The 13335-nt window shown below is 49.9% G+C and overlaps 4 protein-coding genes across 5 annotated transcripts; 1 reads left to right on the forward strand and 3 right to left on the reverse strand.

Annotated features, from left to right (window-relative positions):
- Positions 1 to 543: 543 nt before the first annotated feature.
- Positions 544 to 8807, reverse strand: LOC108031666 (monocarboxylate transporter 10). Of its 2 annotated transcripts, none has more exons than XM_017105304.3 (5): positions 6684 to 7065; positions 2769 to 3133; positions 1928 to 2711; positions 1447 to 1551; positions 544 to 856 (listed from the first exon to the last, which is right to left on the reverse strand). In XM_017105304.3, exons 1-5 carry the CDS (start codon positions 7030 to 7032, stop codon positions 822 to 824), a joined length of 1638 nt encoding a protein of 545 aa, XP_016960793.1. In that variant the 5' UTR covers positions 7033 to 7065; the 3' UTR covers positions 544 to 821. The 2 variants fall into 2 exon arrangements, with proteins under 2 accessions (XP_016960793.1, XP_016960792.1); XM_017105303.3 differs by lacking the exon at positions 544 to 856 and adding an exon at positions 8284 to 8807 and having other exon boundaries at positions 948 to 1551.
- Positions 8808 to 8950: 143 nt separating this feature from the next.
- Positions 8951 to 10554, reverse strand: LOC108031667 (suppressor of fused homolog). The gene has a single exon (XM_017105307.3). It carries the CDS (start codon positions 10523 to 10525, stop codon positions 9107 to 9109), a length of 1419 nt encoding a protein of 472 aa, XP_016960796.1. The 5' UTR covers positions 10526 to 10554; the 3' UTR covers positions 8951 to 9106.
- A 309-nt stretch (positions 10555 to 10863) lies between these two features.
- On the forward strand, positions 10864 to 13304 carry LOC108032049 (actin-related protein 1). The gene is made up of 6 exons (XM_017105861.3): positions 10864 to 11004; positions 11785 to 11849; positions 11909 to 12083; positions 12146 to 12297; positions 12356 to 12902; positions 12966 to 13304. Exons 1-6 carry the CDS (start codon positions 10957 to 10959, stop codon positions 13107 to 13109), a joined length of 1131 nt encoding a protein of 376 aa, XP_016961350.1. The 5' UTR covers positions 10864 to 10956; the 3' UTR covers positions 13110 to 13304.
- On the reverse strand, positions 11152 to 11769 carry LOC108032050 (uncharacterized). The gene has a single exon (XM_017105862.3). It carries the CDS (start codon positions 11681 to 11683, stop codon positions 11252 to 11254), a length of 432 nt encoding a protein of 143 aa, XP_016961351.1. The 5' UTR covers positions 11684 to 11769; the 3' UTR covers positions 11152 to 11251.
- Positions 13305 to 13335: the final 31 nt, after the last annotated feature.

The following is a 13335-nucleotide window of genomic DNA, read 5'->3' on the forward strand; positions in this document are numbered from 1 at the left end:
AGGCAATCGACTTTTTAAAGGCCGGACGTGTTGCCTGTTTTGGGTCTCGATCGATCTATTGTCACGCGTAGTGCTCATCGATCGCCCCGGCTGCCTCCTACCGAAAGAAAGAAATAGATACAGGGCTGCGGGTGGAGACCCATTGGACCGCTCGCTTCAACCGCATACAAATTTGCTATAATTTTGACTAATGGCCGGTGGTGACATGCCAAACGCCTAAAGAGTGCGACTTGGGAAACGACCACCCGGGGGGTGGTTACTATTGCGTTGTATAACCGAACGTATATTCTTTACTGGGATGATCTCGTCACAGCAGGTGGTAAAAATCAGTGACATATATTTCAATACGGTATGGTTAATTAATGGTACAATAGCCTCTCTATTAGCGGTCCTACGGAACCATTGAACCACAGATAAAAAATCAACAATCATTCAGTAACCGATGCGGGACAATGATTCAACAATATTTTTTATAAAGAGTTATGTAGTCCCTATTATTCCTAGGACTCACATTTGATGTGGAAATAAAAAGTCACCTTGAGATCCTTATTAGTGTATTATTTATTTAAAATTAAAATATGTTTATTTGGTTTCCGAATTATCCTTAGCCTAGGTATATTATGCACGTATGAAGGATAGAGGAAGCGCACAGGCATCTCAACCGATCCGATGAGCTATGGGCTGTTTAAAGAATGAACACCTCGATTTTGCGCTGGCTAAGCTGCGGGCTCGGACGGCGAGATTGCAGCTGAAAATGGCAGAACTTTTCAATTCATTGCGAAAGTTTTGTGGAATTTTGAGTTAGTGCGACGGCTGTCTCTCTACGACGCCGATCCGTTGGTCACGGCGAGTTTCCCTGAAAGATGCACAGGATAATACAGTTGAATGTGGTTTCTGGTCGCGCGATTCGAGCCTGCCCATGCAAAGACTCCGGAACAGTCGGCGAGTTAAGTAACGAGCAACATAAGCTGGCGTTTATTTACAGCACGTCCCAGTCGATGAGGCTTACGAACTACAAAGCAATCGGAGGCGGCAATGGGAATGGGAGTTCGGGTGCAAGGGATGCAGGTGCTGGGTTAGAAGCGTGGGATGCGGAATGCGGGGTGGTCAGCAGTGCGTCTTAGTCATGCTATTCGATTGCATACTCGTTCCACACCAAGAAGGCCAAGTGCCCAAGAAAGGGCTTACGACAGGCGAAGCAGAGAGGGCTAGCAACTGGGCAGTGGGTGGGTTAGTATATGGAATAGTTATAGCGACGCCTCTTGGGGTCGTCAGTCAGGGGCAGGGACATGCTGGAGCTGGAAGAGCCCCCACCCAGCAGTGCAGTGTGTGAGCAGCTGGGCAGCACAGGACCCGGGTTAGTGTGAAGCGAGCTACTGGGATGGTCGCAGGCGGCAGAGTCTGAGATGCAAGTGGGGCTAGGCCAAGGCGAGTCGGGGTACGCACCAGTTCCGTTGTCCACGTGTCCGTTGCTCTGGATCGTTGGAGCCGCTCCTCCACTTCCATGGACACCATTAGTGGCACCCATCAACGGCGCGCTGGACTTGGTGCCTGCAAAAAGCAACAAAAATTGCATAAGCGAATTGAAATAATAAAGAAAAAGTGATAGACATCACATACCACTTAGCACTGTTTAACGGACCTAATTCATTCTTATCATAAGTTACGATAAAAAGTAAAAATTCATATAAATCACAATCGAAACAATCAAAACAAAATCACAATTTCTCAAGAAGCTCTTAATTTTAACAGCTTTGTTATCCAGAAAAAATATAACAAAATCTAAGTGGTTTTACTATTCAGTGCAGCAGTGAGGGATTTTATAACTCTGATTTATACTGCGAAATGCTGATTCATCGCCCACACACAGCTTGGAAATTTGAATACAATTTTGGTGTATATTATTATTCAATCAATAAAAACTCACCACCCGACCGATAATGGCCGTTGCCGGCTATCTCAATGTCTCCGTTAGCCAGAACCACGGCTCGCGGCGCACTGACTCCATTCTCCTCCTCTTTGACGCATTTGATCAGGAACAGCAGCGAGGAGCCGAGCAGTGGAGGCAGTCCAGCGAGGATCAGAGGAAGAGTGTAGGAATTCGTGCTGTCGAAGATCATGCCCGCCACCGGGGGTCCAACTGTCAGCGGAATGGAGCTGAGGCCTAGCAGGAACCCAATGGCCTGGGTGGCACCCGAAGGACCACAGATCTCGTAGGCAATCGGTCCCAGTAGCGAGATGAAGCAGCCATCGAAGAGACCCATGACCAGGGTGAACGAGACGAGGACCACATACGAGTTGGTCAGGGGCAGCAGCAGGGTGACCAGGCCAATGGACACCAGCGACAGCTGCTGCAGATACATGCGGTTCACACCCGGCATATCAGCAATCACGCCAAAGATCAGGCGCCCGATGCCGGAAGTGATGCCGATGCACATGACCGGTAGGTTGACATCCTCGCCCGGAAAAGTGGTCTTCACGAACTGCATCATGTGCACGTAGGGCACAAAGTATCCGAACAGTGCAAGGGGCACGCACAGAGCCCAGATGACGAAGCGTTTGCGCTTCCAGATCTCCACATTTATGATGGAGCGCATAAAGAGATTGAAGCGCGATCTTCCTGGCTTCTTCTTGGGCGGCTCTGGTGGCGGATGCAGTGGTTTGTACACAAAGGAGCAGACGATGATGAAGGCGGATACGAGGCTCATTATCTGGAAAATCGAACAATAATTAGTGACTTGTGTCAAAGAGGTCGTAAATATACATACCCGCAGAGTGCCCTCCAGACCATAGCTGGCCAGTAGCTTGTCCAGACAGGGCGGCAGTATCACAGTGAAAACGCTGGAGCCGGCGGTCACGAAGCCACTCACCTTGCCTAGGTAGCGCTTGAAGTAGTGGCCCAGGATGGCCAGTGTGGGCGTATAGGCGAGGGCCGCTCCCAGGCCAAACATGATCCCGTAGGTGAAGTACAGGGCGCTAATGTTCTCCGTGCAGAACGAGGACAGCAGCAGTCCTCCTGCCGAGAGGACTCCGCCGGCGAATGTGGTCAGCCGCAGTCCAATCTTGTCCGTGAGGCAGCCCGCCATTGTGGAGAAGAGGAATGTGGTGCCGATGGCCAGGGCTCCAATCAGAGCTGGAAGGCGGAAGGGTTACACGTTTTATTTACTTTGTTTTAAAGATGAAAAATTCATATAAGTATTCATGATATCAAATAATTAATCCGTATGAAAATACCATGCATTTTTATGTGTTTCTTCTTAAAATGCCGACCTAATTTTAAATCTTTATGGAAATGGTAAATTCCTTTATTCTTTCGTAAAGATAATTAAAATATATATTTATATTTGCATGCTATGCAATGTTTACGACCTCTAATCTCTTAAGGCAATATTTAGTTTTTTTGCTAATAACAATGGATTGTATTGTATGCTCATGAGCTTTTATTTGTTTTTTAATTCATGAAAGAACATTTTTTTTAAATATATGGATAAAATGCATTGAGTTATAAAAAGCTTATATAGTACATTTCTATATTTTGATCTTTCTGGACTGCTTTTACCAGTCAGGATACAGTAAAACCTTTTATTTCTCAAAATACATAAAACAAATGTCTTAATTACAATACATTTTTAAATATATATGAATATATATATAGGAAAAAGAATATATGTTTAAAAAAATTGATGTTTAAAACATTGATTTATTAAAATAATAATGAGTCACCTCCTCTTTCGCAAACTGGCTGACCAACTGTCTGCTCGACTGACTTGAACCCCAATACCAATTTCATCTGACAAATCGAATCTCACGCACTTGCGGTTGATTGTGAAGTGAGGCGATCCCCTGAACGTCTGGATAGTGGCCACAGTCCCAGGTGTTTCGTTGCAACTTCCAGGTGGATGCCCGACTGCGTCAAAAAGAGCGCGACCGGGAAACCCGAGCCGTCGACGGTTGGCGGGATCCCCGTTTTGACGCATCTTGTCGCTTGCCGCTCGAAGATTGAATTTTCGTAGTCAATAATTTTCCGCTGAACTCTGAGAGCAGAAGTGGGGGAATCCAATTGTTTTCGTCGCGTAAACACTTTCGCTTGTGCTACTTTGGCACTTCAAATTGATGTTCGATTGACAGAACCGGGTTAATTCTTTGTTCCCCGCCTGCAAAGATGATCTAATGCTCTGATAAGGGTGCCCCTCTGCCGGCAGAGTCTCTGCCAGATGTGCAGCTGCACCCTCTCCAGCGGCTTTGGTCCGTTGTCTGGGACATGGACAGTGGACCGAAACAGGTAGCGGATGAAAGTCCGGATGGAGGAACCACTAGTACGTGGGCATCAATAAAAGATTCCCCCGAGTTTCGCCCAGACACCCCAGATATTTTTAAAGCAAATTGGAACTATCAAGATAATCCTAATTGCAAAATTGTATAGTATTTATAGCTTTATGATCGCACCCTAAACAAAGCGATTCGGTGGTGCCAATCGCGGGAATATCAAATACTATTGTGCGCCGGAACTAGAGATAAGCATTCGATCCAGCTCGCGTGACGGTCCGAATTTATTGTCACAATCTACGCTGTGGAGTGCTCGAGATGGGTTTTCAGAAGCGTTGCGTATACCATTGATGAGAATTGCTCATAAGCAACCGGAGCTAACCTCCCTTGACCTTTAACCTGACGATCTTCGTATACTCTGTTTCCACTTATTATTTTTAATAATTAATTTATTAAATAAAATGTTATCAAATGGGTAATATCTACGAGTCTGCGCCTACAATATAGGAAAAAGAGAGCAGAATGTATAGAACTTTGGAAAACTGCAGCGCAGTAGCCCGAAATAGAACTTGACCCTCTCTGGATGCCTCATGGATACTTATCGACCATTCGCCGAGGCACGGCCAACTGAGGAATGGGGCCGTGAGATGGCACGTCCGTACCTCTCGCCCACATGCGCAGACTGATTCTGCCGCAATCTCGGCCAGAGGCGGGCAGTCAATGTCAATGCCACCGACGACGCTTCTCTCTTCGCAGCCAGTCAATGGCAAACCGCCCGAGAGTCGCGATGAGAGCCATTAGATAATATCGCCGTAGTACCCGGTGCCAAAAATCTAAAAAAGAATCCGAACGGAAGGGAACGCCGCCGAGAATTACATGGCACCGCTGGCGTCTGGCTTTGAAAATAGATCGGAGTATTTTTAGTATGCCTCATATTCATAGATCGGCGGCAACTCGATGCGATCTCATGCAATATCTGACGCAATTTGCAAGGGAATTGCAAAGGATGGGCAGCCGATGGGACGATTGATCTTGACCTCCGATCCGCACGGATGAACCAATGGGCCCCGCCGCCCATTGAGCTCCACTAAGTCGCTGCGATGTGCCCGCGGAGGTGTGTAATTGACAGAGGCTGGCAATTGACAATTAATTGATGAATCGACACCGCGTTAAAAGTGGGTAATAAATATGGCACACAGAGCTCGGGTTCGGATTACGTCAGGTTTTAATCATATTGCGGAACTGCCAGCTAGTCTTGGCTCAAGCTCTGGTCTTAGCCCTATGGCTCGGCGGAGGAGGATCGCTGTCAGGCGCAGCACTTGAGGGGCTTCCCCGGCAGCGCCGGCCGACCAAGTAACTGGGTCAGTGGCGGGTGCAATTCGCCCGCGGCTTTTGTCTTCTGCCATCCGCCGGCCAGTTCTCCAGTTCTGCAGTTCTGCAGCTCTGCAGCTCGTCTTAAAAGCGCCGGCCGTGCCCCCAATGCGCTGCCGCCCCACGCTGCGTATGCGTAATGCCGGCCGGCAGCAAACCTTGACAGACAATCGCTAATGCAGTGAACTCTGGCTGGGAACCGCGCTCCCCTCGAAGCAGTTGCGTCTGGTTTGGAGTGGCTTTCCCGCTGGTCAAGTGGAGCTGCCAAAAATGATCTACTCCATCGCCGGAGTGGAGAACCCTCTGGCTTTGCCGCTCCAACTCTACGCGAAGTCTCGACGTCGCCGTCCGCGCGCTCCTCGCACTCGAAGGCTGTTGAACAATGCTTTGTGATCCAATCAACTTTTAGCAATTTAATTCACTTGACGTCGCTACGTTGGATTCCTATACCGTCACTCCGCACTACGTACTACTACGTTTTATTGAACCCGAAAGCCCAGCAGAGAATCAGAGGCATGTTCGACTGCCCGTTAGATTCGAAATGCAGCTAATAGTAATAAATCTGAGTAAAAACTTTCCCGAGTCGCACTGAAGGTTTCGGCGATTCATTGCCAAGCGCGTCAAAGCGTAATCAAATTTAAATTCGGCAACATACAGTCTCTCTATATGCCCAAGGCAATTTCCAGAGTTGATAGCACAATCTGTCAGATTCGGAAACATCATCTCAGGCGGTGCAATTTAATTCTTCTTTTTGGGTGAACTTCTGGGCTTTTTTCCGAGGAAAAGGCCCCCCAGGCTGCAATCAAAGGCCACGAAACATGATTTGTTTTATGAAGGTTGGGCAGGTCCGTGCTGGACACAGATAGTGGCTGCAAAACAACTGTCCCGTTCCCATCTAATCTCATTTGCCATGCCTGCATAATTACAATCAACGCCAGCAACTGGCCATAAATTCTGAATTAATTTGCCGCCGGCTGATGGGATTATGGACAGATTGCTGTCGGCTTTTTGAGGGGATGTAAGAGAGCCGTGTTTGGGGGACTTACCCGCCTTGCTGGAGGCCTCCGGGTCGCCGAGCTTGGTGAGCCGCTCCGTCAGCAGAGAGTGGATCACGCCGTATGTGTTGATGAATCCGAAGATGATGCCGTTGCAGAGGAAGGCGCTCACCATGACCAGCCAGGCGCGGGCTCCCCCATCCGGCGGCTCCTTGCCGTGTATGTCCCGACAGCAGGGCGCCTCGATGTGTGTCCCGTTCCCGTTCTGAAGCGCAGCAGGAGGCTTCAGAGAATCCTTGCCATTGGCGTGCACCACGCCATTGCTGTGTCCATTGGCGGCGGGCAGGATGCGACCGTTAACTTGGCCCTGCACATCGTTCAGCGGCTCATTCTCCGTCATGGCTTCTGGCCGGGATCGGGGCGCTGGTGGTGCCTGCAAGTATACACATTGTTTTGATTGGGGCTGCACTCTCCGTAATCAGTCAGCCACATTGCACCCAAATATGCTGTTGACTGCCGCCTGCCGAAATCCCCATCCCGGAAAATAATCACTGACTGACTTGGCTAGCCAAATATTTGGACACGTTTATCGCTATTTGCGCCTCCGGCAAACGAAAATGCAGTTCACATTGTCGCCAATCCGGAGTCCAACTAAATGGGAGACAAAGGCACCTAGTTCTCGAGGGAGTGGGATCTTGGCGAAAGTTACTTTTAAAACTAAAAGAGAGATTAGATCCTCTATATGTAGATAATTTGAAGGGATTGTTAGGTTCATAAAGGAAACTAGCCCTTTATGACACATTTTTGGGCCTGTGACTTAATTTACAATTTAAATGTATACCCGAAAGATTGTAGATATAGTTTATATTAAAATAGACAAGGAAAACGTTAAGATTGAACTAAACTTCTTTTACTTAAAATGTAACCAAAGGCGCCTTTGTACTTATATGCTATCTACATAAAACTTGCCCTTTGGCAGCCGTACTTAAAGTCACATTTCAAATGACTGATCGGATTGCAGAGCTGGGTAAACAAAGAACCAAAACAATCTAGGGTTCCATTAGCTGGCAGGCTCAAATTAAAATCCAGAGATATAGCTTTCACGTTACGAACAGCTAGTTGTCGTGGAGACATGCTCGATTCCCCGTGCCCCCCGAATATCTGGTCAGCAACATTGTAAGTGCATTTTAAGCTGCGCAGAACACAGATTGCATTACAAGCGATAACTGAAATTTGCCGCATTTCTCGATTATGCATGCCCTTGTCGAGTGCACCTCGGATTGGATTGGGGATGGGGTGATGGGGTTCGAGGTGGGTTGCGTCTGCGGTTCGGTACAACGGTCTGTTCTGCAAACGTTTTCTTTTCCCGCCGCGGGGCGGCCGAAAAAAGCGCACCGCCATTGCGAAAGCCCAATGTAACGCGAACCGCACGCCAGAATGTTTAAAGAATTGCGAGCGTTTCGTTCTTGACGGCTATCGGAGAAGTCGGCGCTATCAACGCCGTGCACGTGTCCGCTCGATGACGACGCACTGACACCCAGACCAATCCCCCGGGGGGTCACTGCCGAAATCGAAGGTCACCGGTCGATGGGTTCGCCCTTATGCAACCGCCGGTAAGAGTCCTCCTCCTTGGAGCCCCTTTCCTACGTACTTGAGAGCCGCAAATCCAGTCGAAGGCGTGTGATTCACTTGAAGACTCCAGGAATCCAGCGCGGCACTCGAGCTCGAATCGAGGAGTGATTAGTGGGCGGGTGGAGACTCTCGAGCGAGCACACAACCGAGCGCTTGCGTCGTCGGCGGCGGAATGAAGAAAACTGAATTATTTTCCACGAGCCGTTTTTGCAAAAAATCGCTCGCTCACTTGAGGCGCCTAATCAGAGAAGCAGAGCAGCCGAAACCGCAGCGGCGGCGTTCTCTGCGGTAAACAAAAATTCACCTAGGCAACGGCGACGATGGGCAGACACAATCGGATTCCCAGCCAAGCATATAGGAGCTGCATCTTCTCCAGGTCCCTGTCCACTTCCTCGCAAATCACATGATCACGGGCCGGATTTTATGTTCATTAAGTACCCATCTAATTGATCAATTCCCAGAATTAGAAACTGAAGCGTTCGGCTGTCCACTGCGCAGTGCCATCAATTGGTGACTTAGTTGGTGGCGATGACTTCCATCGCCGGCAAGTGGCCATATCCGCCGCAGCCACCAAAGAGGACGCCCAAGTGCTCTGCACGCTGACCCCAACTTGACTCATCCGGCGAATTGTTCGCTCCTGGCGCCGGCGCTTCCTCTCTTCATACGCGGATCAAAGGCCCGTCGAGTGGTTTTGGGTATGTATATTTTGACTGAACTCCGGCGGGAGCAAAGGCCACGTTCATTGTGTTAGCGATGTGAGATGAATAAATGTAAAACTTACTTGTTAGTGGAAGATTCAATTCGATTAAATTAAAATAATACTAGCTAGGCGCCCGACTGCTTTACATTTTCAGAGAAGCAGAGTCGAGGGACATGGGCAGAACGTTGGGTAGCACGGGCTCCGGCTGGTCGATGATCAGCTTCAGATTCTTGTCGGGCCACTCCAGCTCCAGCCTCTGCTTGGGCTCGCAGTTCTCGTCCAAACCCGCGCTGCGAAAGTCCTCCATCAGGCGCGGCACCAGCTCATCAGGGATCAGTACCTGGATCCAGTAGCCCAGCACACCGTAAGGTTCGCTGACCGTGACCGCCGATCCGGTCACGCTTTCCGCCACTAGAGTCAGTGCTAAATGCTGGGCCTTGAAGGTGAAGTGCCGCCCGTGGCGGATGCGGTCCTTGATGGCCAGCAGCAGGTACTTGGCCACACCGGGTGCCAGGGTGATCTCAATGCCGTCCAGCGAGATGCAGTTGGGTGCCTGTGGCTGGAAGTCCAGGGGACAGGACTTGTGCAGCGAGTTGCTGCTCATCGACATGGACTGTGGGAAACTCGGCTCCTCGCGCTTCATTTGCGTCTCCGTCAGCGGGCGGTTGTTTTCCTCGTTGGCACACTTCTCGCTTAGCGCCTGAAAGTCCACCTCCTGCTTCACCTGCTTAGTGGGCTTTAGTTCGCGGAACGTGAACTCCGCATTGACGCCGGCCAGATCGGACCCCTGCTTCTCCAGGTCGTCCTGTAGGTTGAGCAGCGTCTCGGGGAACAGCTCGAACACGCTCATCGGTCGGTCCATGTTGGTCACCAGCCAGTCGCCGCCCGTCTGCACATCCTGCCGCAGGAAGTTGAGCACTCCGCGTCCATTCCAACGAGAGGCTTGCTCCAGTTCGTCTTCGAAAACGCCGACAAGCTGACAGAAGTCCACAGTACCGGTGGGCGTCTCGATACATCCCAACTGTGGGTCCTGGGCGACCAGGAGGCTCTGCAACTTGGAGGTGCCACTGCCGCCCAGACTCTTGCGCCACGGGATGTTGTCCCCGAAGCACAGACCGTTGCCTGTCTGGAAGCAGTAGCGCCCAATGGCCTGCAACAGGTTCGCCGGCCAAGTGGGCGGTCTTTGCGGCTTCTCCGGGTTCTCAATCTGCTGCTTCAGTTCCGCCTCCGTCTTGGCCAGCCGGAAGGTCAGCTCGAATCCCATGCCGGACCTTGTGGCGCCTTCCTCGCGCAGATGGACGCGCTCGTCGCCGTGCAGGTCACTTAGCCCGAAGCTGATGTAGTGCCAGTGAGGAGGAATGTTCCTGTCCGCATCTCCCGGATAGTTGTACATGCTGATGTAGTCCAGCGGATCCTGGCCACCCAGCCAGTACTTGAGCAGCGTGGTCACCTGCAGCGGATTGGGCTGCTGCGGATACGCCTGGGCCAGGTGGTCTATAATGGCCTTAAGGCCCGGCGGAGGCTTCACCTCCGGTTTTTTGTCCAAATTCGCCTCGGCCATTTCATCCAGTGAGATTGGTATGACCGCATTTGGGGCGTTGCAAAAGACCACCGGTAGAAAGGGAAAATATACCACATCTCAAATATATGTAAGGACGTAAAATAGAGAATGTAAGATGTTTAGAAACTTAAACACATTTCTTGTATAATTTTTTATTGAGTGAAGAAAATATACCAGCTTTAAATGTACATTTTAGCTGAATATTATTTGTTAATTTCTTTGTTGTACTACAACACAGCAAAAAATCGCTTATTTAACATTGCGCACCACGATGTCAAATGTAAAGCCTGGTTCAGGCATATTAGGGGGATCGCCTGCAATATACCGGTATATGGTATATTTTCACCTGAGGTTTATTTCTGCGAACCAGCTACGGTCACCTAAGGTTGACCAACTAATAGAAAATTTGCAAATTTTGAAAAACGCACAAAATGGAGCCTTATGATGTCGTTGTCAACCAGCCCGTCGTCATAGATAACGTAAGTGGAAGTGGGGTCTTCGAACTATTGGGCACTCTGGCCAAATCGCCTGTTCCCAGCTCCTTGGCCAACAAACAGTGACATCACCTACGCCCCGTCCCTTTGTCGCGAGCTTTCAAGCCGTCTTCAAATGGCCAACATGACTAATCCCAGAAACAAGAACTCGGCACTGCCAAAGATGATTTATTTTCCAAGTAAGCGGAGGTCCAACTGGCAATTTCGATAGGATCGTCCCCGTAGTATCCTTCTATCTGCCCAACACACGCACACACGGGTACCTGCGGGCGATGGCCGACTCCCTGCTGTTGCGTCCCTCCATCCGGAAGCCCCTGTCGAAGTCCATCTGGCGCGCGTACTGCATCGGGTAGACCACCGGAATGGCCTCCACATGCGAAGCAGCGGGTCGCTTCAGGCGCTCCAGTTCGGGATCTATCTTAATACCACACTTGCCCCTATAAGTTTGGAACATCTTGGGGCGCAGCAACTTGTTGTAGGGGTCGCGGAACTGGTCCCGGTACTTCTGACACTCCAGATAAAACGAGTCAACCTTGTACATGCCACCGTAACTGATGTTGGTCAGTCCCACTGGAGGAGCGAACTTGAGAAGCGATTCCCGCTCGTATTGCGAGTTCTTGGACACGGTTATCATGTCCACCTCCGGCACACTAAAGGATTCCATGTTTGCAATTTAGAATTCAGAGCTTTTCCGTCCTAATTTTGATCTACTGTGCAACAACTGTTTTCACAGCCAACTAATGTCGCATCCTTTATTTTTTACAGGGCTCCGGTGTGATCAAGGCCGGCTTTGCTGGCGAGCACATTCCAAAATGCAGGTTTCCCAATTAGTAAGTGGCCCAAATCCTTAACCCCCTTAGAGCCCTTCCACTTATGCGTTTTCCTGCAGCATTGGTCGGCCCAAGCATGTCCGGGTAATGGCTGGGGCCCTGGAGGGCGACATATTCGTTGGACCCAAGGCGGAGGAGCACCGTGGTCTGCTGAGCATTCGGTATCCCATGGAACACGGCATTGTCACCGACTGGAACGACATGGAGCGGATATGGAGCTACATTTACAGCAAAGTAAAGTCGCCTTCAGTCGATTAAATTTCCTTATAAACCCAATAACCCAATAAAATAACCAGGAACAACTAGCCACCTTCACGGAGGACCATCCCGTATTGCTGACCGAAGCCCCGCTTAATCCGCGTCGTAATCGGGAGAAGGCAGCCGAGTTCTTCTTCGAAGGCATCAATGCACCTGCGCTCTTTGTCTCCATGCAGGCGGTGCTCAGTCTGTAAGCATATCATTCCAGGAACCATACTTACCGAATTAACGTTGCCATTAACTTGCAGCTATGCCACCGGACGCGTTACTGGCGTGGTGCTCGACTCCGGCGACGGTGTGACGCATGCGGTTCCCATCTACGAGGGATTCGCCATGCCTCACAGTATTATGCGCGTGGACATCGCCGGGCGCGATGTGACGCGCTACCTGAAGACACTCATCCGCCGGGAGGGCTTCAACTTCCGGTCGACCGCCGAATTTGAGATTGTGCGCTCCATCAAGGAGAAGGTCTGCTATCTGGCCACCAACCCGCAGAAGGAGGAAACCGTGGAGACCGAAAAGTTCGCCTACAAGCTGCCCGACGGCAAGACCTTTGAGATTGGACCTGCCCGCTTCAGGGCTCCGGAAGTGCTCTTCCGGCCCGATCTGCTGGGCGAGGAGTGCGAGGGCATACACGACGTTCTGATGTACTCCATCGAAAAGTCGGATATGGATCTCAGGAAAATGCTCTACCAGAACATCGTGCTCTCCGGTGGATCCACGCTTTTTAAGGGATTCGGCGACCGTCTGTTGTCCGAACTGAAGAAGCACTCGGCCAAGGACCTCAAGATCAGGGTAAATACTTTTAAACAGTTTTAGTTCTTTGAGGCAGTTCTTAAACGCGAGTATATGTTGCAGATTGCCGCGCCTCAGGAACGTCTCTACTCCACATGGATGGGCGGATCGATTTTAGCCTCGCTCGATACTTTCAAGAAGATGTGGATCTCGAAGCGGGAGTACGAGGAGGAGGGGCAGAAAGCCGTGCACAGAAAGACTTTTTAGTGTGTTTATTAGCTTAAACGCCGTTTGTAAAAGGCTAATTAAAATGTATATCAAATCCTTGTGTCAGCTAACATCAAGTTCCCCGAAATTTAAACAAGTGTGTAAGTTTTACGCATCAAGGGCGCAAAGTATTTAAAATGCTATTTATTGAAACTGCTTTCCCAGCATAGAAAATAAAGTAATAAAGTTTATAAATCGCTTGGGGATGGTTATTCCCAGGGCCCAC

This window comes from Drosophila biarmipes, chromosome 3R, assembly GCF_025231255.1.
Source record: "Drosophila biarmipes strain raj3 chromosome 3R, RU_DBia_V1.1, whole genome shotgun sequence".
Classification (NCBI taxonomy): Eukaryota; Metazoa; Arthropoda; class Insecta; order Diptera; family Drosophilidae; genus Drosophila; species Drosophila biarmipes.

What these genes read in the sequence shown, in the direction of transcription:
- LOC108031666 (XM_017105303.3), bottom strand. Translation starts at nt 7,032, where the DNA reads ATGACGGAGAATGAGCCGCTGAACGATGTGCAGGGCCAAGTTAACGGT. An exon ending in GGAGGCCTCCAGCAAGGCGG is followed by an intron (nt 3,134 to 6,683) that starts GTAAGTCCCCCA and finishes TCCGCCTTCCAG; the next exon opens with CTCTGATTGGAGCCCTGGCC. An exon ending in CGGCCATTATCGGTCGGGTG is followed by an intron (nt 1,552 to 1,927) that starts GTGAGTTTTTAT and finishes TGCTTTTTGCAG; the next exon opens with GCACCAAGTCCAGCGCGCCG.
- LOC108031667 (XM_017105307.3), bottom strand. Translation starts at nt 10,525, where the DNA reads ATGGCCGAGGCGAATTTGGACAAAAAACCGGAGGTGAAGCCTCCGCCG.
- LOC108032049 (XM_017105861.3), top strand. Translation starts at nt 10,957, where the DNA reads ATGGAGCCTTATGATGTCGTTGTCAACCAGCCCGTCGTCATAGATAAC. An exon ending in AAATGCAGGTTTCCCAATTA is followed by an intron (nt 11,850 to 11,908) that starts GTAAGTGGCCCA and finishes GTTTTCCTGCAG; the next exon opens with CATTGGTCGGCCCAAGCATG. An exon ending in CCAAGGACCTCAAGATCAGG is followed by an intron (nt 12,903 to 12,965) that starts GTAAATACTTTT and finishes TATATGTTGCAG; the next exon opens with ATTGCCGCGCCTCAGGAACG.
- LOC108032050 (XM_017105862.3), bottom strand. Translation starts at nt 11,683, where the DNA reads ATGGAATCCTTTAGTGTGCCGGAGGTGGACATGATAACCGTGTCCAAG.